This window comes from Lates calcarifer, linkage group LG24 (genome assembly GCF_001640805.2).
Source record: "Lates calcarifer isolate ASB-BC8 linkage group LG24, TLL_Latcal_v3, whole genome shotgun sequence".
In the NCBI taxonomy this organism is placed as follows: domain Eukaryota; kingdom Metazoa; phylum Chordata; class Actinopteri; family Centropomidae; genus Lates; species Lates calcarifer.
This window is the reverse complement of record NC_066856.1, coordinates 11,099,943-11,126,381: the sequence shown is the minus strand read 5'-3', so window position 1 is coordinate 11,126,381 and position 26,439 is coordinate 11,099,943. Positions and strand designations below refer to the sequence as shown.

The 26,439-nt window shown below is 40.2% G+C and overlaps 2 protein-coding genes across 2 annotated transcripts in view; both read left to right on the top strand.

The window, feature by feature from the left end:
* lg24h8orf34 (linkage group 24 C8orf34 homolog) overlaps window positions 1-10,920 on the top strand; it is a 55,158-nt gene extending 44,238 nt beyond the window's left edge. The window contains exons 11-15 of the mRNA XM_018673965.2: window positions 691-820; window positions 4,348-4,838; window positions 6,347-6,443; window positions 9,470-9,508; window positions 10,339-10,920. Of these exons, the coding sequence (XP_018529481.1) occupies window positions 691-820; window positions 4,348-4,838; window positions 6,347-6,443; window positions 9,470-9,508; window positions 10,339-10,346 (765 nt within the window). The 3' untranslated portion in view covers window positions 10,347-10,920. The remainder of the gene's footprint in view (window positions 1-690; window positions 821-4,347; window positions 4,839-6,346; window positions 6,444-9,469; window positions 9,509-10,338) is intronic.
* Window positions 10,921-14,056: 3,136 nt separating this feature from the next.
* sulf1 (sulfatase 1) overlaps window positions 14,057-26,439 on the top strand; it is a 77,960-nt gene continuing 65,577 nt past the window's right edge. Inside the window, exon 1 of the mRNA XM_018673969.2 lies at window positions 14,057-14,263. The gene's annotated coding sequence lies outside the window, so the exon portion shown is untranslated. The remainder of the gene's footprint in view (window positions 14,264-26,439) is intronic.

Genomic DNA, 26,439 nt, shown 5'->3' with positions numbered 1-26,439 from the left:
TGTTTGGAGCTCGTGTGCACTTGGTCCATTGGCTTAACAGATCATCTGGCCACTTGTGTCCCATCAAAGGAATAAATAGGAGGATTAGGCATGCTGCCACTATGGGACTTGGCAAACCCCAGTCTGTATAACAGGTCCCTTTCCAAATCATACACTTGGCCAGGAAGAGGCAGGAGCAAAATAGGCCAAAGCAGCCACTATTAATGATCCAATCTGCTTTTTTTAGAATTTCTTTTCTTTCCTATGCTTTGGAATATGATCATCTTTATTTGATATTTATTTTTGTATAATACCAATCTCGTGTGCACCCAGGAAACTATCCAAAATGGCTGATTTATTGTTCCTAAACAGCTGGTGCAAGGTTTGCTGCTGTCAGAGTCTTTGCCAACAGACTATGCATACAAGTTCCTATAGATTTACTGAAAGTTAAACAAAAATCTCCTGAACCACTACTGAAAGTCTAGTGTCCCGCATTCACTAAACAGAGCACACTGCACGCTCTGTGCTTTCATCTACACTTGTTGTGGTTTCTTGTGTTTTTCTAAAGCTCATAAAATTGTAATTGCCTCTTTTTTTCCAGGAGATATGGCTCAGATATTTCTAGCAATAGCTGAAAATTATATAAAGAGTTAATTGAAGGGTCTTTCTTCTAATGTGACTTTCTCTCTTTCTGTTTTCCTCGCTAACTAGCGTCAGGCTGTCTGGGAGACTGATCTGAAGGCTGTCAGAGGAGGTGGGAGCTCCGTCGGGCAGACGGGCCTGCTACTGGGTGACTCCCTCTTTTCTAAAGAGCTGGAGAACATGGGCAAACAGCTCGCTGGTAGGCAGCCTTGTGTATGTGTGCGTGTTCTACATGTGTCTGTGTGGTATGCATGTATGTGTGCCATGCCTTTGTGTCTGTATGAGTTTAGTTTGTTTGCTTGAGTATTGGTGGCTTTAATTATTAATTGTATGGGTAAGTTGGATCAGATACAGTCTACATTGAGCAAACATGCATACACACACACACGTACATTTTGAACTACAGAGACTTATGAAATAGAAAGGGGTTTAGAAAGTTCTTATGAGGAGTGGGAGGGGAAGAATCCAGCCAAAGAATGCACTGCTTTTGGCCAAAGGATTTTCTTGGTTAATTAAAAAGTGATCCTAATAAATGTGTCAAGTCTAAATAGAAAAACTAATTAAAATAATTTCCACATGCCAAGAATTCATCTCAACTCCAGCTTTGACAGGTTCAATCGATAAGTCTAGCTCTGCTGAGTCATTTGAAGGTGATCGAAGCCAGAGACTGATTTTGTCTGACAAAATGGAATTTGTGTGGCATTTTGGAAATCATTATTCCTAATGCAGTTCAAGGCTCATCTTTGATATATGTGACGTCTGGGTGACTCACAGACTGCTTTTGTTGTCATAATGATCAAGTATGTATTTGCTTATGGATCAGATGAAAGCCTTGAATTGAGGCCAGAGGGAACATCGTCATTTACCATCATGTGTCACACACTTGTTTGTTTATACATGTCCTCCCACTCAGTTTGACAGCGTCACTGTGTGTAAAGACCTCGTACGCTTCTTCACATACCAGACTTATTTGAAGCATATTCATCCTACTTAGTAAGCTTATTACTGTCACCCAACAGTGGTCCCAGCTGTAATGACCTTTCTCAGCTCATCTACACATCAGCACCGAATGCACTGGTTCCCTCAGTGAATACAGGACAAAACAGCAAACTGTTGCTATGCTAAAAGAGGACTATTTGTGTTAACAACAGACTTAACTTTCCCCCAGAGGTCCTCAGATGGCATTGATTGTTTTGAGTTACTGAATATTGAGGCTAAGGGCTCCCACCAAGGCATTTCAGTGAAGCTGTTCAACAAGCTAATTCAACTCTTTCAAGCCTTTATTAGCTGCTAATACATTCCATGTCTGGAGCCACAGTCTCACTTTTCATCTTAAATCATTACCACAATTATGCGGTTGTGCAATCGCCCCTTTTGTGATAAAACAATTCGGATTATTTTTTTTTACATACATATAAATTACTGCTCACTGAATTTGTTGCTGAAGGGTGTTAAGTACAGTTTGACTTGAGTTTCACCACATACACTATTTTTAACCCCCTTTGCCATTTTACAAAAGCATGCAACTAAACAAGGATAAGAATATTACAAGGTATTCAATTCCAGCTTTCAATTTTTGACACTTCAGTACTTAATGCAGATGTATCTTTGGTCTGCACTCAAAAAGAATTAATGTTCAATACCCAGCCTTTCTTATCCATCATACTTATCCAAGGACAGTGGCTGGTATTTTAATTTATTCAGGCAAGCGTATATTGTACCATAAGTCTGCAGATGTAATACAGACAAATGATATGTCATTAGTGCCTTTGATTATTTTTAGAGAAGGGACCAGTTTGCATGAGTTCAGAATGGTTGTATAGCGTGCTATGGCCCTGTACTCCCTCACCATGTGCAACTGCTGCCTGATCAAAGAGTTTAATAGATTAGATCTGTTTCCATTTCATCTTGTCTCCTTCTCTCTGTCTCATTTTCTCTCTGTTTGTCTTTTCCCTGTTCTTATTACTGAATGATTGGATCAAAACTTATCAAAGATTTCTACCATATGGATTTCAATGGTGCCTCTTTGATCTGTAGGAGCTGTCATTATATATCAGTGTCTGTGAGATGACTTATAATATTTCTGTGTTAAACACAGTCATCTGCACAGAATTTCAAAATAAAGCTGCTCATAATAGGCTACTTATTAATGCCAGGAAGTCTAGGGAAGCAACTGGTTTACAATAAAATCATGAGTGGAGCAGCCATTTACGGAAGGGGGAAAGATTTTCACAACAAAAACATGTGGTGTTTATCATTCTACTGGTAAATAACTTGAGATTGGAAAATCAACTTTATGGGAACAGATTACTAATGAAGATATCCTGTTTATGATCCAATAATAACACCACTCATAGTGGACATGGTGTGTGTGGTTAAGGGCTTTAACTTGGAGGTCATGAAGTATTTACCCCTCCGCATCTCTTACGGTTATGATCTAGCTGTTTATCAACCTAATAACAAAGCCTCTTTATGATTTCTACTGTAATGTTATATACTGCAGTCTTGCCACTTACACAAGCTGATGTCATGATATGCCCTCAGCACCCTAGAGAGTTAATTTTCTTTCAGCCTTTTAGTCAGTCAGACAAAGTAAGACAAAGTCAAGCTGTGACCTGTACCTTTAGTTTTCACTCTTCTTATTTAGAGAAGTAACATCTGTAGAATGTATTAAGGTTAAGGCAACACAGACACAATGTCATGCAATACACATGCAGGTTATTGAACACATGGGCAAGGCAGTGTTCTGCAATGTATCCCACTATAAAGGTCAACCTCCATATAATCAGAGCTGATTAAGCACAGAAACAGCAATCTAATTATGCATGTCAGAGAATTAAATATATTTGATCCCAGAAGGATGGTATACAAAATAGTCTGGAATTGATTTCAAACCCAGAATTGTCCCAAAGCTGCATTTAGAGTAGGATTTTACAGACGTTTTCTGCTTTGCATACTAAATGGGTATTTGTCAGTGAATAGGAGCATGTGTTTCACATTTTTGCGTGGAAAAATGTTGTTTGTATAGGAGGCAAGGACCATTTGCTCAAAAACATGGAAGTCAAGGTTTGTGAAATACTTGTCATGCCCCTTTTTGTTATTTATTTAACGTCACACATATACAGTTCTCCAGAAATACTCGCTGCTGGTGAGTCATTCCTGAAATTATCCCTCTCAAATGATAACTCCCAGACTGGTGTGTTGAATCCTGATTGCCAAGACCTGGAACGAAAGCATAAAACACGGAAAAAATGACCCAGATGTTGATCGCAGAAGTTGGCAGCGTCACTTCTTTTACAAACAGAAATGTTTTTGAGACTACCAGTGAGGCAAACAAATGTGTTTTTGTCAGGCACAGAGAACAAAAATATTACCAGGCTGTTCTTACTGTATATTAACTTGGAACCTGTTCTGACAGAGGAAGTTGGATTCACCACAATTTACAGGGTCTATAAATATTGTCATCATTGCCCAGAAGAAGGATTAAACCAAGCAGTCTCGCCCACTTTAATGCTCAGTAAAGATTGTGAATCATCAGTCTTGTAGGACATACACTAACCTCCACAGCCTCTGAATATGTAAGAAAAACCAAGCCTGACTCTATCACGGAATCTCTTAGTCCTGAGGAAATTACACCGTCTCGCTCCTTCAGACAGTGTATCTGTTGACTGTTTTAAAGTATGGTATATGGATGCTGATTTGGATTATGTCTCTTTTTTCCTTCAGAGGTTGAGAAGGATCTGGCCAAGCTGGCAGAGGCAGGGAAGATGACCACTCGGAGCACTAATAATCTGCACAGTAGTCTGCTCCACACCCCTCTGCGACACAGAACACTGCCCGACACACTTCCTCTTCCCAGTCTGGTCTCCAGGCCCCAGTCTCCGGCTGGCAGCCTCTCAGGCAAGCCCTGTGGCGTTGGTCTCCCCTTGCTCAGTCCCAAACCCACCTCTTTGGTCATGGGTCGGACTCAATCTCCCAGCAACCCTGGGAGCAGGACCCAAACCCCCAGAACGCCCAGTAGGCCTCTGACCCCAAATAGTTTACTGACACGCTCCACCTTTAACCCTGGATCTCATAAAGAGGTGACCTTCAGGAGGTCGCGGAGCCGCCCTGTGACGCCCACAAGTCAGCCCACACATCCCCGACCACTGCTCACCCCTCCTGGACTAAGCACTACAGACAGCCTTGGTGCCAGCCTTCGGGCTTATCTGTCTGAGGTAAGACCCTAAACTGAGAAATTTACCTTTATCATCAAAACACAGTTTTGCTCACTGTCCAGAAATGATGTAAGCAATAATACATGACCAGGTGTATCCATGGGAAGGAGGTGAAGTTGAATTGTGAAGGCCCTGCAATTTTTCTAAATTATATTATTGTGGTTAGTATCAGTGCTGTAACTGTTTTAAAGGAATAGCCTAACATTTTGGAAAATACACTCATTTGTTTTCTTGTAGAGATTTAGATGAGAAGATTGATATCACTTTCATATACAAAGCTAACATCAGGAGGGGGTCAGCTTAGCTCAGCATTTTTCTCTGACCAGAGACAGACTAGCTGCTCCATCATGCGTCTAGTCTCTATGCTAAGCTAAGCTAAGAGTCTTTTGGCTGTAGCTTTATATTCAGTGGACAGACATGAGAGTGATACTGATTTCATGTAGCTGCAAATACCAAAATGTTGAGCTATTCCTTTAATGGACACAGTATCTTCTATGGCCGTGGTGTGTTATGAAATTCTACATATTACATTTTTGCTATGTCTTACATGACAGATTTCTCTAGCAATAAAATAGATCAAGTAGACCCACAGTGTGTAAAGCATACAAGTAAAATTGTCATAAACTTTGGGTCAAGGACTTGAAAATCACTCCAGCTTTACTATAATGTTTTAGCACAGTGACAGTGAACTTGCAGAGTATGCAGTATGCAGAGTGTAAAACAGGCTCAATACCCAAGTAAAGCTGGCTGTAGAGTACAAAAGTCTTTATACAGTCTTTACACAAAAGGCACCAGAACACACAATATCACACATGTGCGTACCCTCACAAAAACAAATGCATGCTTCGTGTGGGGTTTAGTGGAGAGTCATGGAGGTCTGTACAGTAGGATGTCATTTCACTGTGGAAAAGGAGTCTGACATAAAAGGGGAACTTTCAATGGGAATTCTTTTTTATATTCCTTTCATGATCTACTTAACAGCAGCACTGTTAAATATGAGACCTTTTTGAAGGCTTTATTAATGGTGGGCAGGAATTTTGCAGTCCCTCTATATACTCTTTGACAGTTACTCTAGTTGACACCTAGTGAGATTATCCAAAACACCACTGCACCCATTCTGATTTTATTGAGGCCACCTGGTCCTATGTAGAAGGACTGAAGCCTCTGAATAGAAAGTGAGGGAATCAGCAGTATCTTGAAATACTGGATGAACAGGAATGAAAAGATGTGAATTCTGGTTTTCTTGTCTCCAACATGTTAGCACAGAAAAAATTTAAAATATATATGTTTTTTGTACGAACATTAGGGTAATATATACATAAAATCTTTGCTCTAAGGGCTCCCAGTATAAAAGATGATAAAAAATAAGCTTTAGCAACACGTTGTGTGTGTGAGTCTCAGTTTTTGACATCTTAGACATATCTCCATTCTCCATTTTCCTCTGTCCATTATCTACGCAGAGCAAAAATTCTCTTCCATCATTTCTGTTTTGTTATGTTCCATTTCAGGATGAGTTTTACCAGCAGTTACAGGCCATCAGACAGCCCTGGCATATCCCCAGTGACACAGACAGTGACATCCTGGAGCCTCCTGAACAGGATAAGAGTAAGTGACCTACCTAGCTCTTCCTTCTATATTTACTTTTTTAAACTCTACATTCATTGTTTATCATCTCCTAATTCAGGTTCCCTAGAGCAAGGAAAGTTTCTTTAAGCCTGTCTGTTAAATGTGAAGAATTGCCCCCTTAATGTTTTTACCTTACCTCGCTTTTTTTTTCTTTGAACAATGTAAAGCTCATTTCATTACTGTAATGTCACTTTACCACAGTGAATAACTAATGCATTAAAGTGGCAACAGATCTATTAAAAAGTGAAGATTAATGTGCAAGTATTCCTTGTAAAATTCTGATATGGAGCACAAGGGCTGACACATAACAATTTCTATACTTCACAGTTGGGTGAAATCCTGGGGGGTGTCATGTGGGGGAAAACGTTGTGATGTAAAATTTCCCCTCCTGGCACCACGTAAGCAATATATCTCTATCAAGATGCAGTCGATAGACATGCGCGGTTCTTGCTAGAGAGCCGTAAATCCAGTCACAGTAGTGGTCTGGCTGGGATACAGTACAGCATATTATTCTGGCTTTGAATACGACAGAATTAGAACAGACCTCCTTGAATGTTCTGGTCCATAAATCACATGAATGTATGTGGCAGTATGGTTCGATAGTCAGAAGCTTGCCAGAATGAAACTAAAAGTAGTTCTCAATTCACTGAGGTCCACTAACAAACTGTCAAATTTATGCTCTCTTAACATTGGTTAACATATGGCTAAACATCTCTGATCCTCTGAGATGTTTGTTGGAATTTATACTGTAGCTGCACTAAATGAAAACTATCTTATGTAAATATTACATATTTTTTCAAAGCAGGTACTTTTAAGGACTGATGTGTGGGCTATAGAGATATTGGACAGAACAAATAGCACACTTTTCCAGTAGGACTTCTTAAAGTGTAACATTTGTCCACATCTTGCCACTGAAAGAAAGGCTATAGGGTCATTAAAATCAATAGGGCTTATCCACTTGGAAACATGGATATGTTCTGCAAATTTCATGACAATATTAGTGTTATTAGATTCTGAGATACTGTGTATTATTTTTGCAAACTGATGCTCATGGAGTGTCCAAAACAGAAAGGTTTCATCCTCTGGGATACCTTATGGGGAGGGGGGAATTATGACCTGATCAAATTTAAAAAACAAATTTCATAGTAATTTGACTTGTAGTTCTCACTCTGGTGCAGTGTCACCTTTCTGGTAGATCAACATTGCTATATTTCACTAGGTCAGAAAGTACCAGCTCTGATGTTAATTTATGAATCCAAGTCCAAAAATTATATATTCCATGAATTCATAAATGTTCTCAAATTAACTTAGCTCTGTTTTTTTAGTAAACAAAGCATCAGCATCAGCTATTCAAACTGAAAACGAAGTGCATGTGGGACTCAAAACGACAGCTTCCACTGACGTTATGAAACAAGAATTCCAGTCAGACAAAGATCAAGCAGGCAAATGGTTGTCACATGGAAATATAACCTCTCTGACAAGTTTCTCCAGAGGGTCGTTGTTTTGCCAAATGTGTATCTTACAAAATAAATGGATAAATTTTCCTAATAGCCCCTGGGGGCCTGCTCTAAGCCTTGGCAACGGTAATGGCATGTTGAGAAAGGATATGAGCCCCATATTGAATTAGAGGTGGCTCAGACACAGGGAGAGAGAGACTGACAGAGAAAAGGAGACCCAACAGCCACAAGACGTGACAAAGCACTTTTTGGCGTGAGAGAGGGCCCACAGGACTGTTCGCTGAAATCTGGTTTGTATGTCTTTGTGTGTGTGCATGTGTAAGTGTGTGTGTTAAACATGTGAATGATTGTATTAGTCTGGGAAGACATTAAAATTGTTTTCAGGAAGCATTTTTACCCCCTTAATGTGATTTTTTTAGTCTATTCAGGAGTAATTTTTTGACCTGAAATAATACTATTGGATTACATACTGGCAACTAAAGACTCAATTTGAACCACTAAGATTTTTTAAAATTCAAATCTACAAACAGAGGAGCAGGGCAACAGTCACACAAATCTCCTGCTGCTTTAGCCTATTACTTAGATGTTTTATCAGTTTCTTCTGATAGAAAAAGGTGAAAAAACAAACAAAAACCACTCTGTTTTTTTTAACACATTTTATTTCACAGCCAGAGCATTTTAAACACTATAGTGGTCATGTTTGTCCATAAAGTAGTTTGCTCTGGTTTGAGTCTGTCCACCTACCTGTATATGCGTGTGTTTCCATGAATATTGGGCTTGCTTCATTAGTGCAGTGACACTCTCTTCCCAGTATCACAGCAGATGTGTCTGAGGCTGTGCCAAGTGTATGGTGAGAGCTAAATAATGGGGGCAAAATTCCATAGTTATTTCCTGTTATTCCATAAACTTCCACAATGGGACAACCACACATCCCACAAAGAGATGAAAGAATCCTGTTATTTTTCTCACTTCTAAACCCTTTATCCTTTATGGCTGCAGCCAGCCCACTTAGCACATTAATGAATTCAGTGTAGACATGTACAGTTGATGTAAATCAGAATGTTATGTCACACAACTGTCGAGGCACCATGTTGAATTCAGTATGTATAGAGTGTTCAAAGATAGTTTGTATTATTAATCTCCTGAATCACCATTAATAATTGCACAGACAGTGTTGTTGTGTTGTTGCCCATGGTGGTCATGGTCACCAATTTAGCATATACACCAGTCAGTCCATAAAAAATGTAACTGCAACGTCAGTACTTGCACTAATTTGCTGTCTTGCTAAAAACATTGATACCACTCTCAGACCTGTCTGATGAAGCTACAGCCGGTTAGCTTTACTTAGCGGTTGTTTTTTTTTCTTTGTGCTAAGGTAAACTAACCAGTTGCTAGCTGTACCTTCATATTTAGATATCAAGGGTCAAATATACAGTAACTCATAGCAAGACTGTGAATAAGTGCATCCCCCAAAATGTCAGACTATTCATTTCATCAGGAGTCATCATGCAGCTTATTGTGACATGTTTTCTGTCTTCATTTTTCCAGGTGGTGCACGAGACGCCAATAAGAGATCTGTGTTTTCAGGTGAGAAAATGAACAGTTAGAGGCATCACAGCCTAAAAACCAGAGACACACATTCACCTCATAATGTGCTGTGTCCCATGGGTTACCAAAACCCAGCCATGTTAAGAGTTCTACTATTGTAAGCAACTGCCTCAAATTGAGAGAGCCTCAGTGTCTGTCAGTGACCTCATTTGTAGAGCCACAACATGCTACCTAAATAACTACCAATGGGTGACTTACTGTGGAAGCCTCCACCTTCATTTATGGTCCATTCAATTACCATCACAGGCTAAATGGAGGGCACAGTGGCTCTGAAATGTGATTGGTGGAGGCCGGCCATGTGTGGAGACGGGAACACTCTTGCCCAGTTCCATTAAGTCACTTGGGTTCTGAGTTTACACGCAGCAGACAGCGTCAACTCTCAGCGTCAACATTTGGGAGAGGGAGAAAGTCTGTCTGGTTTGAGGTCGTCTGCGGTTCTCCTTCTTGTGGCTCCGGAGGTGCCCACAGTTCCCAGTGTCAGTGTGCCAGTCTGGAGGGAGATCTGAGAGCAGGCTGCTGCTGCTTGGCTATCAGAGGGGCCAGAGTATTGCCACGGTAACCAAACTCAAAGCTCGCTGCTTAAGTCACCCCAATCACTGCTCTCCCAGAACTTACTATGAAATATAGTCATTGGAACCTCCACTGGGCAACACCAGGCCTCATTTTCCACCTCATGTTTGTCTATGACATGTTCAAATATTAAATGGCTGTTTCATTGTAATTACCCCAGTTATTATTCTTATTAGCGGTTAAATGTGTCGGATTTTGGTTACTAGGAGACTGATGTTTTTGTCTTTCATTTTTCACAGGCCTATAGTGATGAAGACCAGAGACATTGATCCAATCAAACTATTATGCAAACCACTGGACATTTTGAATATGTGTACAGAGACAGTTATTTTTGTAATTCATATGAATGGAAAAAAAAAGATTGTATACTTTTTTCACAGATATTTCATAGACATTGTACTGTAACTGTACGATAAAATGTGAAAATATTACTTCAGAGTATGGAATACAACATTTATTTTTGTTTGCTCTATAGCATGCTATTGAACTTCCATGTGGAGTCTAGAAACAGATGCATTTTGTTGTAGACTTTTTCTAGGCCTAGTGCATATTCACATTGTGAGGGCAGCACACCCATGTTAAGAAAAGGTTTATTGAAATGCACTGTTAGAAACTGTAGTGTTTTTCAAATAACAAATGAGCAAGTCGTGGAGGGAATACAAGGAATGCCGTTATCTTATTAAAAATGATTTGGTGCACATGTTCCCATTCTGTTTATGTGCCTCCTTTTGTCCCTAGAACATTCAGAATTTCAACATGCAAACGCTAAAAGAGGAGTTAAACTGTGGCGTTGACAGAGACATCAAAATCTGCCCTGACCATGACTGCATTGCTCCTGTGTGTTTGCCTGGGCACGTTTTGGTTAAACTGTGGTCGTCTCAGTGTTACACATGCGACGTCAGCACCGGACACACACACACATATCATGGACACACTCCTCCACCCTGACACAGTCTGATCCGTCCACTGGAACCCTACTGAGCTTTGTGGTATGGCACACCCAGCCGTGCCAACTTTTTTTGAGTCTGTCTCTCGGGATGTGGTCAACAAACTACTCAAATCTCCTGTCTCATTTCTTTTGAGGGTGATTCCTGTAAAAGGATGTGTGAGAAGACTAATCACTTAAAACCCCATCCTGTAAAACATGGTATGTGGATTAATGTCCCATGTATTTCAGCACATTTATTGCTCATTGGAAAGGGATGTGGTTTTGAAAGATCTGTGGAAGAATTTGAGGACATGGCATAATGGAGTCACATCGGTGCCTTGATATAATCTTTATATCATCATAAACAATATTTTCCCGTCAGAAAAGGGAAATATCTTGCGTCGCACATTACAATTTTCATACTTTATATTCCATTTTCACTTTGTTGGAGGGGAGCTCAGAGTGCGATCACCATCTGTTCATGTCCCACAGATCACCAGCACGCTAACTCCGTTTACACTATCAATATTTTCTTTGAGTTCATATGCCTCCTCCAGTCTTTCATGTGTTATGTCAGAAAAATATCAAGGCATGAGGAGATCTGAAATACGGCAAGACAGTTTGGGAGATGAGGACTTTAATTACTGCCACAGATGTCACACAAAGACAGCGCTCCATTGCTTTTCCACCCTCTGAGTATCTGTGAATGTCTCAGCATGTCACAACTTATAAAGATGAAATGGTGGCAACATTACAGATACCTCTTCTTTGTATAGTATCGTATTCAGATTATAGCCATATGCCTTCTTTATGATTGTTCCAACGATGATCATGATTGTTAATTTTATGCTGCTCTCAATATAATCATTTGGTTGGAACTACACAACATCACTCACATATGCCATGTTATTAGGAATCTGAGAGATCAGGTTTCATATCATTAATACCATCTCTCTGGAGTATGAAACCTCCACTATCTTTTCAAAGTAATGTTTTCTGTGCAGGCTTTATACACCAGGCCCATTCAAAGCAACTGCAAAAAGGCCACCCAGGAATTAGCGGCACACATCACTGTACTTACTGGGAGATCCAGACCACCATCAATGGTCAGCAGACTGACCCAGGTCTTAATTTACAACTGAACAGACTGGGATTTATCCTGACGTACAGCACAAATAAATCTATGGTGGAAGGGAGGTATGCTTTGAAGGCATATAAAGTCAGTATCACTCACTGCTTGAAATGGTCCAGTATGGTTAGAATGTGCTATATGTGGAAAACTAGGAATGTGTGTGTTTGTGAGACTGGGTCTGTGTCAATGAGCACAGTAAGTGTCTACAGATTTGTAAGACAGTTAAGCTTTTTTGGTAAAATGAGAGTTGTGATACCGAGTAAGGTTGGTTTGGAAATTTAGCATCTAATTACCTCCTATAGGGTAATAGGGCATAACACAGCATAGCTCATGTATTTGTTTGTAAATACACTTTTTTGACTTTACTATTAAGAAAAAACAATCTGAACAAATAGCTAGTACTGTACTTGAAGCTACACTAGCACATGTAATTATGGAGAAGCTCCATTTTAAACCCTTTTTGAGAGGACTCCTCTGCAAGAACCACCCAGAGAAGTTTGAGTGGCTGGTTTTTTATGGCAACTGTAATTTAAACCATAATCAACAATCTGGATTTTGTTTTCTGTGTTCATTGAAGTGAACAGCCTGTTCTCACACAGCTAATGAAATCAGCCTCCACTGTTCTTTAACTGTTAACTTCCTCAAGGCTGTCATCAACATGAAAGTTCCACTGTTGCTCTGCACTGTCATTTGAAGCCGAGGTAGAGCCTCCGTCCTGCTAAAGTAATCCACTTTGTTTTCCAAAGTTTATAGTAATAAACATTTATAGTTGCAGTAAAAGCAAAAAATAAACAGTTTAAGTCTGAAGCATGTCATTGTTTGCAGAGCGGATTATGAGTTCATATCTTGTTGACAGGACAGACTTATTCATTTTCACAGTCAGTATTGAGCTGTTCTGCACCACTGGAACAATGGGTGTACTATTACACCAAACTTGGACATGTATTTGGTTAACCCTATAGCATTAGGGGAGTTGATGATTAATAAGAAACTTAAAACTTTTGAAAATGAGAAGCCAAAGTGAGGAACAATTTCTAGGGTGCCAATGAGCATGTCTTATTCATTCAAATTGTTTAATGCAAACAAAATAATATTTTTTTTTAGAATTATGAGGTGTTAAAATCTTGTTATGATTACTGTTGGATTTAAAAATACTTGAAGTTGTTTTTAATTTGTTTTACAATGCATCACAAGTCACATGTCTTTCTGGGTTATCTGTAGCAAAGAGGGAAGAATTGTGTTTTTATGTACAGTCTTGCACTTTTAAATTTTCAACAATAAACCTGTTTTTCCTCAGTGTGCAGTCTCTCATTGTCTGTACTTAAAATTCAACTGGGACAGTTTCATCCATCAAAGCCTTAAAAATGCTCCGTCAGACACAGTGTGCTAAAAACCAACAGGTCCTCCAGGATGGGTGATCTAACTCCTCCTTATCCTCCTTGGTTTAATGTAATCCCACATGGTCATTATTTTTACATTTGAATTTTACATCAATGATTTTTCTTTCAAGTCACAGAAAAAAACATTGAGTGCATGTGTTTGACAGAACTTGATGCTGTTTTGAAGACACTTCCAGTTTTCCCGGTCTCTTTTATCCAGCTGGAATGAAAAATATTGCATCCGCTCAACAACACTTTGTTTGTTTGTTTCTTCACATTTGGTTGAAGAAACAAACCCTGTTTCTTCAACCAAATGCGGCATCTGGAACACAACTAAAACATACCAGATTATTCCTAATATAATTAAAATTAATTATAAAAAAATATAGTTTCATCTTCTTCTTCTTCGAGAGATGGCAGAGTCGGAGCAACGAGGGCGCACTGCTGCCCTCCACTGGTCAAAGAGAGACCTCACTTAATTAAACTATTAAGTAGACGTCACTTCCGGGTGCCATCAATCGAGTGATTTGTTTAAGCGACCTGGGAATCAGTTGAAATACCTTCGCAGCGCGAAGGTTATTTTTATTCCAGTCACTGAGAATTTTCTGGACATGTCCTCAAAACAGTAGTTAGCACTGTAATGCAACTCTATCGGTGAAAAAGTCCCACTCCTATAAAACGGTGATCACAGGAGAGGCACGGCTACGTTCAAGTCTAAGATAAAGGTAAGCTAACTACCTCAGGTGTGTTTTGTTTGTAGGAAGGTTTGCTGTTTTAAATTTTTGTTATCAGCTCGAGTTTCATTCTGTTTGAATAGCTTGGTTTTGGCCTTTATTACTTTTACCGAGCAACAAAAATCACCAGGGTAACTTTGTAGTCTCTAATTATCTTACATATATTTTGCATGATAATGGCCAGGTTTTGTTGTGCTTTTGCCTGCAAATGTAAAATGAAAACTCAAGTGTAAATGTGACATTACTATAGCTTTTTGTGTTTTATTTTCTGTAGCATGTAAGATTATGTCCCAAGTTTTAGGAACACATCTTAAAGCCATTCAGCATTGTTTAAACCTCAGGCAGCATAATGAAAATAGTCTCTGACCATCCTTACCCCAGCATTGTAAACCAGAAGATATAAATCACTGTTGTGTGGATAGTTGAGGCTGCTAGGTTTGGCAGGACTTGAAGTGCTGAAGGACATACTGTGTGTATTTAACAAGTGTTATGTTGTTCCTAGCTGAATAGTTTTCCTAACTTTTTTAGCTGTTTGCTGTGGCAGTTTACTGGCCTTCTCTTTTACAATTACACACGATATAGTGACACAGACATTCGTCTTGTTAATGTTTTTTCCATTAAGATCAAGGTGTCAGTCTCAATTTTTATGATGAATGACATGGAAATGGCTCATCCCCTTTGGTGTGTTGTGTTTAAAAGACAAAGATCGCTACTGGGATTAACAAATGCTTGTATGATCTGTTGGAACATCAAGTATTTAATGTTGTTCCAAAGAGTTGTTCTGAAAATCCAGAGGGATTACGTAGTGGATGGATGAACAGAAATCCCGTTGTGATCTCTGGCTGATTGTGAGGCTTTTCTGTCAAATCTTTGCAAGAGTCACACAAGGCCCTGGAGCCTCGGGAGTACTCTGCACTTTGTTAAGGTTCAATTGTGAGACCTCAGTGTGTGAGAACGGTAGTCTGAGCAGTCCTGTCTGTATCTCCCTTTTTCTTTCTCACACGCTAATTTATGGTTCTTCTCCCTGATCATGATGTGGTCAGTTTTCCAGACGCTTGGGGATCTTTTCAAAAAGCTGGGCTGTGTGTGTGTGTGTGTGTTACACATTGGCAGGCTTTGTGGTGGGTGAGGCTTAGACCTGGGTCAGATGACTCATCCAAACTTCAGTGCTTGTCTCAGGGTCCAGGGAATCTTTATGTCTCGCATTAGTCTTATTATTCTTTAAAATGTGAGGCTCTAATCTTGGTCTGCTGGTGCGCCGTGTCTTGGAAATGTTTGTGTTTGCTTTGTGTGGATGTTTTCTATCCACGTCTGGAGTGGACTGAAACAAAATATCGTGGCAGGGACACAAAAGCACTTTCAACATGATCATATGTATGGCTATTGTAAAACTGCTCTCTCTCCATTAAAGCCCCCTCAGGGTAATGTGGAACACCTCCACTGCTGCAGTTATACTTGGGTTTTGTTTCACCATCAGAGCTGATGGTTTCACTATCCTGTGCTCCAAAAGTGCCAACGATCCCTCCGGATCCCTGCTCTTTTATGTTTTCATTTACATATAAAGTTGCAGTGAATTTATTGAGTCTGCACATGGCTTTTTGCTCAAGCTGTGATTTATTACACGCTCTCATGCTGCTTTATTCTAATTGGCTGCCTGTGTACTTTTTTGTGCTTTCACCCATTTATCAAAGCCTCCTGCCAGAGGCTGCTGGTGGATGGCTGGGTAAAATGTATCTGTAGAGCCTTATTCCTTTGGCTCACCTTTAGAGATTCACCCTTATTTACTCTGTGTGGCAAATATGTATAAAATTTTGCCATTACATCAAACATCAAGTAGAAAATCTTACTCAGCAAATTTCTATTCTGAGGTTCCTTTTTTAAGTTATTATCTTAATCCAGATGCCACAGAGTCCATGTGTTTACTCATCTGGGTTATTCGCCATGACCAATCAAACATGATCAGAGAGCGCTAAACCAACATCAGTTCTCCCACCAGATGCTAAATGGATTCATATTCCAGTAAAAGCATTGTCATGTCACTATCTTCTTTTGTTGAAAGGAGGACATAAAGATTTGTGGGATGCTAGATGAAGAGGTTTTTAGGGTTGTAATGGTGATGAATTCCCAAATCCAGTTTTCCAGATTACATAAAGCGATACATGTGTATCCCGCAGCTGTGTGTATGATGAGGACTGATTGTTTGTTGATCACTTTGGACTTTGTGAGCTTGATTATGTCTGCCCTTAACAAAACCATAATACCATCATAAAACACCACTGTACTTAACATTCAGTATCCCATTGCCTGTGCAGAAACTTTTCAGAGTGTTTCTCACAAAATACAGTTTGCCCTTTGCTCCTTTCTTATGAAAATGAATTCTTAAGCACTTAAGTACAAGTTCCAGATAACCCATTGCTCTTAACCTTTTTATACTAAAACTTGTTAAGCAGTAGAAATAATATTGAATCATTTGATTTGGCAATAAAGGGTCTTTTGTAGTATCCATGCTATTCCATCAGGGCTCCAGGGGACGGTGTGCAGGAAACGGGTGGAGTATGACTGAATGATGCTGTTACTGGCCGGTCAGGAGGGGAAGGGGCTGCTTGATCATCTCTGTTCAATAACCTCAAGTGAATCTCTGACCACAGGAGATCAGAGAATGTCTGTACTAGTGCCAGGAGAAGTTTGACGGCTTTCAGCTGCTTCACACCTGCTGCTCCTCTTCTCTCCTCCCTCCTTCCCTCTGTTCTCTCCCATAGTGTATCATGTCCCTTAGTTGGCAAGTAGAGTATGAGTGGCCTTTTGTTGCCCATGTTTTTGCGCATACTTGTCATCAGAATTAGCTTCAGTCTGTTGATGATGCTTAAGGGCCACTGGCTTGTAGGTCATAGCGGGGGAAATGGCACAGGACAGATTAATTGTCGCTGTGTGAGTAACATTGGAAGTGTTTGGTTCTCTTCCTTCCCAATCACAGAGATGACGCTGTTTCCCCTCATCAAAGACTAACGCTGCCAAGAGTCTGATCTCAATTTCCCAGCAATGCAACGCTAAGTGGAATTATTCAGGGGTCATGATACATTAGCTTCAGCCCGGTTGAACCGAAGCATGATGGACGGACCGGAACATTAACAAGTCACATTTGTTGTTGTGACGGAGTTTGTCATGATTTGCTAAAGATGTTGAGAGTATCAACATACAAAGGAGATGAATACTCTGACCTTTTTTACGGCAGAGCTCAGATGAAATTCTGTCTGTGAGTCATAAGTGTTTTTGCTCTGGCTGCACAAAATGCTTTCCATTTTCTGGGTTTCAGTTTTATGATTTTGAGCAAAGAATGACTGGATGTCTATACCAGCTGTCCCAGATTGTTTTTTCACTCTGTCTACCCTAAGGGCAGTTTAAACCTCGTTTTTATTTAGGGCCATTCTCATCAGAAGTTGTAAATGTAATGTTTATCCAAATTGAGTACCTCTGAAACCTCAGTAGGCCGTCTGAACCATGGGAATAGAGTTGAATCAAAAGAAAATGTTGTCTCAGAAGGTTACACAGCAGGTAGGCTTACCTCAACCACCAGCTTTGGAACAATATTGCAGCCGCACTGTGTTTAGTCCCCTGTTAAGTAGGAACCACAAAGATCTAGAGCAGTGGCTGAAAAAAATAGTACAGTCTAGTAAAATTCTGCACCCACAAGTGTGATCTATACAATATGTATGGTAGGCGTGCAGTCAGACTTAATAGTACATGATCTCATTGGTGTCAGCCCAAGAGTGAACATGAAAATAAAGTGGATTTATTGGATAAGAGTGGAAACACAACTCACTGGTATCCAAAGCAACTTTGTGCAGACTGGGTAGAAACATCATCACTAGGTATATGGGATGTATATAACATGGATTATGAGCTCTTATAGAGAGCATACCCAATCGTCTTTAAAACCAGTTATCAAATTATTTAGCCTTGGAATTTAATATGAGCCATAAACTGTTTTTATTACAAGAAAATGATTTCAAGATTATAGCTGCTGACTTCTGTGTACTGAGTGTTCTGTTCTCTCTCTTCTTTCTAATGGTTCCCATTACAGGATCAGGACTCTGAATCAGCCTTTGTCTCTTGCATCATCTCTGTGTGGCAGAAGCTGCCTGTAAAATCCCCATTTAAATTGATTTTGATATTTATGTCACACTTTGGCTCATTGTAAAGAGGGAGGCCAGTGAATGAATGAAGAGAAATCAATGATAACCAAGCAATTTTAGCGCTCCTCAATGATGTCAATGACAAATTAGCTCATAGTTGGACTTGAATTTATGAATATAGCACGCTGAAGTTTAAGAGTCTTTCAAGTCTGGGCCAAACAATGAGGGGTTTGGGGCTGATACTAGTTTCTCTGATATATTTCCATGAGGCTGAGAGGTGCTCTGGACTTGGCAACAGTTTTGAGGGAGAAAAGAAAGAAGAGCAACTAGAGAAGAGAGAAGCTGATAAATGTATCTTGCCAGCAGCTGAGATCAAATGGGGGAGATGCAGGGAGTGAAGACGTGTGAAGAGGTTGAACTGTGCCAGCCCTCCACAAGAGGGCACAGATGATGTTGCTGAAGGAGGTGAACTAAAATCTCCACCTGGAGTGTTTCAGATGACATGCTTAGTTGGTAGGACCGTTCATGTTGAGTCTCGGCCTGACTCTGGTCATTAATCTGCCGCTGTTATAAATCACAATTCTAGAGTTTGCTGAAAATCCCCAGTTACAGAACATTCTGTAATGATAACTCAGTGCCCACTTAAATTCACATTTTTGGCAGTTGACAGGATTGAATTTATACACGTTAACTTTTTAGTTTCTGTTCTGAGTATCAAATGTAAATCCTTTCTGGAGGCTACATTGTAAAGACTACAGTGATGTTGCCAAATACCAAGGGCAGATTTGGAACTCAAGAGGCAGTTTCCTACAGTGTAGACTAATAGTTTTAAATTTCTGTTGAGTATCATTAATGAGCAGACCTGATCTAACTTTTTCTGAGATTGCGAAACATATCTGGACAGCTACCCCAGTTGCTTGCTAGAATAATTTCTTTTTGTAATGATGTATCAATTGGTTCAAACTTTGTGTCACTGTGGCAATATTTGTACCAGAGCTGGGAATTTTGCTGTTTGTCTTTGGGTTCTTGACTGTTGGTCAGACAAAACAAGAACAAGATATTAAAAAAAAAAAAACTTTATGGATTAAACTATTAAAGAAAATAGCTATCAGATTAATCAATAATTAATGCATTCCTACCAGGTGTCAAAGTTAACTGCATTATAACAGCTTACTGCCTTTTCAACTTGGCTTTATAGGTTGACAAAAAACCTGTTAAAGGTAAAGATAAATAATTTGGTTCATATGGTCCAAATTTCTTTGATGGTTTTTGGGATATTCATTAAGTAAAAGTACTTAAGCAATGAGTGTCTCTTCAGAAAATTAGATACTCAGGCTATTCTTGTAGCTCCTCATGAAGCAGCACTATGAAGTGATCTTAATGGCATCACCTGCACTTTAGTGCTGGATGTCAGACGCTGACACAGAAGAGCAGTCTCAGGGTTTGATTTACAGGAACATGTGGTCCAGGCTGCTGTTTGTCCTTGCAGTTGGTGTGCTATTACAGGGCCTTCGACTCTGTAGATGGCCCCATATGGAGCCCAAAGACATCTGAAGTTGTCTTACTGTGTGTGGAGTTTTACTTGGAAGGAAAAGCGGATAGAGTGGTTTCTTCAGCTGGGTGGGAATTTCTAACTGACTAGCCATTCAAAACCAAGTGTGTTTTTAGTTGACGTCAAAAACAATAATCATTCAAGCTAAAATTGGTACTTTGAATTTAAATGGCATGTTCTCATCCATAGTTTTCCATTACAGCAAGATGTTAAAATTGATTATTTATGGTTTTGTCATCACTTTGCCTTAATTTCTGCAGTTTTTCTAGACATGCTGCTCTCTGGGTAGGCGAAAACTCTCCACGTGAAAAATATAGTATAGCTAGAAATCTGAATGCTACCCCATGCTACTATTAGCCTCCTTTCCCCTCTAAACCTAATTGATACCTAAGGCTGATGGTGAAGTGTAAACAGACAGGCAGCTGGTGAAACAGCCATGTGTCTCAGATAGAGCAGCCACCCAGTCCATAATGTTGCGTCGTTTGGATCGTTCACTCTCTCTCCTGCGGCTGTCAGGGCCGAACAGAGATGAGGAGACGACCGCACAAAGGAAATATTTGCCCAATCTGTCCAAGCAAACTCTCCAATTGAGGACTGAACTTTCCCATCGCATCGCTCTGTGTCTGTGTGACAAGTAATTGAAAGAGGAATTATGCTTTGAACTGAGCAAGGGGCAGCCCTTTGCATTCAGAAACAGTCACCAAGTGTAATGACCGCTGACAAACTATGCACCTGTTCCATTAAATTTTGACCTGGTCAGAATTCAACATATGAAAATATATTTAGATAATGAAGTCAAATTTAGACTAAACAATAGCTTGGCAGCACTTTCAAAGCTCCTTTTGCTTTTTAACAAAACATTTAAAGTTACAAGAATACTATTGAAGACAAAAAGATATTGGTTTTAGAGCGCACTTACTTGCATTAATGTTTATCTGCAGATCTTAGAGATGTTATTTTAATACACCACATTAAAGAGTGTTTAAGTTTATTTTAAAATAAGCCAACCCTTTATGTCTGGACAATGATTACCATATGCAAAGATCAAATATATCCTCATTGCGCCATAGTTGAAGGCTTGCCATTTAAATACTGTTTCTCAGTAAGTATCGTGCTCCATAGATCACTCCACTGTTCAGAAAATGGGGTTTCCTCCTGTCAGTATCTGAGAGGCCTTTGCTACCAGCGTCACAAAGAGCCAGGAAGTCTCCTCATGTGCGTGCCTACTAAAATGTTCATCTCTCTCAATTCATGGTGTAGGGTCAGCCGTCAAGAACCCCGATTCCCTGAAACCCTGATGTGTGTGTGTGTGTGTGTGTGTGTGTGTTTGGACTCAAAAGGGTTGCCATGGGTGGTGAAAGCAAGCTGTTTGCTCATGTCCAGACCAGCAGAATGGATGAGGACACAGATGGGATTTCTCTCTGGTGGACTTTTCTTCTGACCCTAGCCACTGTGTGTTTGGAGAGACATGGAAACCTCAGCTGGAATGGACAGGCATCTTATTGAATGAGGGAAGACTTAGGGCTTTCGCCCAACATGGTCTGAATGGGATACAGGAGACAGGCGGTTGTGTGTGTTGGGTGGGGGTTTGTTGAGATGAGGTCAGTATTAAGTGAATGGCCCATGCTGTCAACAATTGTTCTCTCCCATTTTGACTGTGGGCCTGAAAACATGTTTTTAGATTCTAATGATCTTACTGATTATGTGTATGTGTGTCCAGACCATGTGGTAGATTGATACGAAATGGTGGTCTGTACAATAGTTGTCTGATGCAACTCAGGCGTGTCCGTGCCTTGCCCTCTGAGGCTCCATAGAGCTGCACTACCATAAAACTTCAAAGCCTGGACTTAAGAAATCATCTGGGTTTGTTTCTCTCCATGCTGACTACTTCTGCTTCGCTCTGGAGAACCATGGGGGGATTCACAGAACAGCAGCACATTTTCAAAGGGAAACGAAGTGCATCTCCAAGAATTGCATCCAAGAAACACAGCTCTTGGCTTAATGCAGAGGGCAGCTTCAGTATTTCTGTACTTAATACCAATACACTGTAATAGGAAACATAGTGTAGAAACATATTTTCCATGACTGGTCTGCTTATCGTTCCCTCCACATGATGATATATCTGTATTACCTTTTCACACTACATTGCTATTGAAAGGAAAAGGCACAGGTAAATATAGGTGTTAGATGTGTTGGTGGCCTTATATTAACGAGAAATGTCATCAGTATGTTACAACTTTTTCATCTTTTTTCCTGTTGAAACCAGGAAATGTATTCCCAGTTTGTTGGCATCAAACTGGGAATACATTTCCAAAAGTGAAGTTTCCTAATCCAACAAAGTAAAATTTTTCATGTTTCCCTTTGTTATACAGTAGGTGTTAGTCATTTGCTTGTTGTCTGGCCTCGTGCCTGGGACCAATTTGCCAGAGGCTAAATGATCCAGACAGCACTGCTCCCAGGGTCACACAGGCACAAAGTTCTTTCTGCCATGATAAGGTGGCTAGTCCAGGAGAGAAAATCTGGATTTGTTAGGAATGGGGTTGGGAGCAATTTTTCAAAACCGCCTTTCAAAGGACACATAATATGCACAGGAGGCACAGAGATTGTGGTCTTGTGCAGGTTAGACCAAGCCAGTTGAGACGGTGTCAGGTATTGATGAGATTTCTCTTTCCACTGCATAGTTAAATCCTCATAGCATAGGCACCTACTTTAGTTGACAGCACTAGCTAGCTCTTTTGGTGTTGACAAGAACAGCTCTAGTGTGTTAATAATTCCCTTTCCTCAGTGTGGGTAAGTTGTTGGCATAAAGGGAAGGAGTTTATGTATCTCAGGATCTTGTTCAAGAGTGAGGGTGAGGTTGGGGGGTGGGGGCAGGGGGATCCGACTGAGCAGTTGTGACTTGTTGACAGGTGTAGCACGACCAGGGGTGAGAGGTCATAAAAGTTTCCATGGCAATACAGGTCTGGAACTGTTTCTGGTGACTTACTAGTAGGACAGAAAGAGCAACCCAACAGTATATTATCTTTTCATTTTGTCTTGTTGGGATTCTCATTTGCAGGACTGGATGTTTGTGTTGCTGAGGTTTTTATGGCGTCTATCTTTGCAAATTCTCCTTCAGCTCTTTTCAGCACACTTTTTTTCATGCCATTATTTATTTAGCAATTTTATAACAATTTTATGGTTGAAATCTTGTCATGAAGACATGTCAGCGACTGATAACAGAAATGCTAGCATCTATCATTGTATATAAAAAAAAGTAGGTTCCAAAAGTCCAGTCCAACAGTATTGAAATTTTGCAAACACTCTCAGGGGTATCAGAAGTGTTGCTCATATATGTCTTGCCCACCTTGACAGGCAATAACATGCGTGACTACAGACGTACAAATGCGTTCTTTCTCGTTTAAGATAGCACTACTTAAAAACCACATTTGACAGCAGAGGTGACAGAGGCTAGATGCCTGCTAGGCCTAGTGGAACAGAACTTTGTTTCAGAAGTGCAGAATGGGCCACATTAACATCAGGTTAAACCAACACTGGGAAATGGGAGTGAGCCAAGATCATTAGAGAGCGAGCACCCGGCAGGGTCAGGTTACATGTTGTTGACCCCCAGACCTGCCCTGAACCTGTCTGTCAGAGGAGAGGTAGAAGCAGAGAGGAGAGTGAGGAGAAAGGAGAGACTGATGAGTGACACATTTTGACACACAAGCTTTGCTCAATGGCGTCCATTCAGATGGACGCTGCTGCTTGCCTTGCCGTTGTAGAAGAACCTAATCAGTTTCCATTTCCAGTCACACAATCAATTGTTGGTCTGTCCAGTGATGTCTAACTAACAGTAGTTTGTAATTTTATTTAAGTGACACAGAACTAATGTTGCAATATGGACCAGCAATGCTCTGCATTCAACACTGGGATGTCTGTGGCCTGGATGTGACAGCATTCGGGGAGGCGAACCTAGCCCTGGGTCAGGCCTTAATGAGACCCACAGAAGAGTCATTACAGTCACTGGGAGAAAGTTAGACTGTTTTGAGTAGCAAACCGCTGGGTGGAGCAGGCCCCCCCTCCCCTCCTCCTCATCCTCCTCCTCTTCCACCAGCTGCTTAACAGATGGAAGGACCTGTTGGCCAAGAAAGCGAAGGAGAGGAAGGCAATGAGGGCGAAGAGAGGGGAAAAAAAAAATCATTGACAGATATATTGAATGATAAGCAAATTTGCGGGTGCTTGAATCAGTGCTTGGGGAGCACTTACATATTTTTTCCCCTCACATTGTTGACAAGTGCAACAAGTGTGTGTGTCTGTAGGAGTGACATTTGGCTATGGTCGCCGTTTTGTGTTGTGCAATGTTAGTGTTTGGTGTGTTTGTTTACAAGGCTTGCGAAATGGAGGAAGTCAGATTGTGCGGGGGAAGGTGATGAGAATGTCAGAGGATGGGACAACTTGCGGGGTTGGTGCGTGCGTATGTGTGTGTGTGTGCGGGTATGCCTGTGTGTGCGTTTGCATTAGCGTTCAATGAGAGCTGCAGTCAGAATAATCTCTGTCCTGCTGTTATTTACTTTCCAGGCCCTTCAGAGAGGAAACCAGTGGGTGTGGTGAGATCAACAGGGACTTGTCCTCTTAGATTTATACAAACACCACCTCCTCAGATCGACTGAGAGTTTGCTCTGTCTGTGTGTGTCTGTGTTAATGAGTGCAAAATTTTTAAACTGTATGCACAGGTGGTAGCAGTGGAAAAGGAAGTGAGGTCCCAGTTTAACTGCTGTCTTTGTTGGTTTTGGTCTCAATAGATAGATTGTACCTCTTTATGATATTTGATAAGTTCTATAAAAGGTATATGTATATTGATAAAGTCTTAAATAACAACCATTTTCTGTTTACTGTGAACAAGACTTTAAATATAATCAGTGACTTCATGTTTGGCTTTTGAAAGCCAACAGTAAACTATCAAAATATTTTGAATGTAATAGATTTATGGTTGTATTACCATGAGGGGTTGGACGCACTTTTCCACAATGGTGTCAACAGAGCTGGTACACTGGGTCTGTGTCTCTTCTTAAGTGGGAATAATGTGCATTTTCCTGTTTAAGTAAACCTACTTTCACTGATTGAGAAACCTCAACCACATTGGCATGTTCGTTTTCATTCCCTGTAAATCTCTTGTGTCTCATTTCTAATTTTCCCCACACCTATAAATGACAGCTGTTATCATCTATCTGTAGATACTGTAGATTTAGTTTCATGATCATGAAGCCATGAATAAGAGATGGGTGTGAAAAATAAACAGTTTTTAAAGCGAGTACTGAGATATGGAGGCAGTGTTGTTAACCCTGTGAGTTTCATTTGATTTGAATATGTTCAAAGCAACACAAAACATTTAATATTTCTTATTCTAATGTATAATGTTATGTCTATTTTCATAGCACTTGACACCACAAAAAGTCAAGAGTTTAGCCACTGTCTTCTGTTTATTCTTCTAGGGGTAATAATACAAAGACTGGTCAGGTTTTATCAGTGTGATGATGCCCCTATAAAACCATTTAACATTTAGATGTTTAATGGTGACATCTGACCTGATGACTTAACACGCAGGTGATGTTATTTCTATTATTTCCTTTCTGACAGTAATCCTTTGTCTCTTTTTGTTTTCCATCTTGCATGTGCTTGCTCATTAACAAATTAATTTGCTGTCTAGGCCCCACACTTTCAGCATCATTTGTGTACATGTTACAAGTTACATGCCTCAAATATGCTGACTGGCTATACTGTTAAAAACAATTGCAAGTGAATCTTAATTTAATAATAATGGTGCCCACACAACTCTTTTAATTAGGAGAGATTTTAGAGCACAAATGCATGTTGGGAAGCTCTGTCTCCAAATCTTTCGCCACTTCCTCTGGGCTTTATAGATGTGTCTCCTTTCCTCAGTTACGATGGAAAAGTCAATCTGGCAGGTGAGGCACTGGCCCTCAACGCAGCATAGAGTGTCTATGCTGCATTGTGGGCCAGTGCCTTGCACCATCTTCTTTTTATCAGTACGCTCCGCTCATCTTTGTCGGATATTTCAGGGAAATCCTGACACGGAAAGTCTTTCCTCTCACAGCTCAACTTTAGTTTTCTTTCCCACAGCTCTCAGGATATTTTGGCAATCAGTCCATCTCAGCAGGAGTACACTGTATATACTGTAGCACGGGTGAGGTGGTTTGCTTAGATTTGGCCGGGACTAGAATTTGCTTTGCAGTCCTGTCTTTACAACTGTGGTACATTGCCAGGTTTGCTGTCTTTTAGATTCAGAATGTAGTAAAGTGTTTTATAAAATGTTTCCTGGCCTCTAGGCCTGTTGCAGCTCAGATCTTTTGTGAATGTCATTTTTTTAAAAACTTTGTCCTCATTTAGAGCATTTACACATTACTTTGCTGAATATTTTGTTTACCACTTAACCACCAGCAAGTCTTTTTTTCATTATTTGGATGGATTTTTCATATATGTTA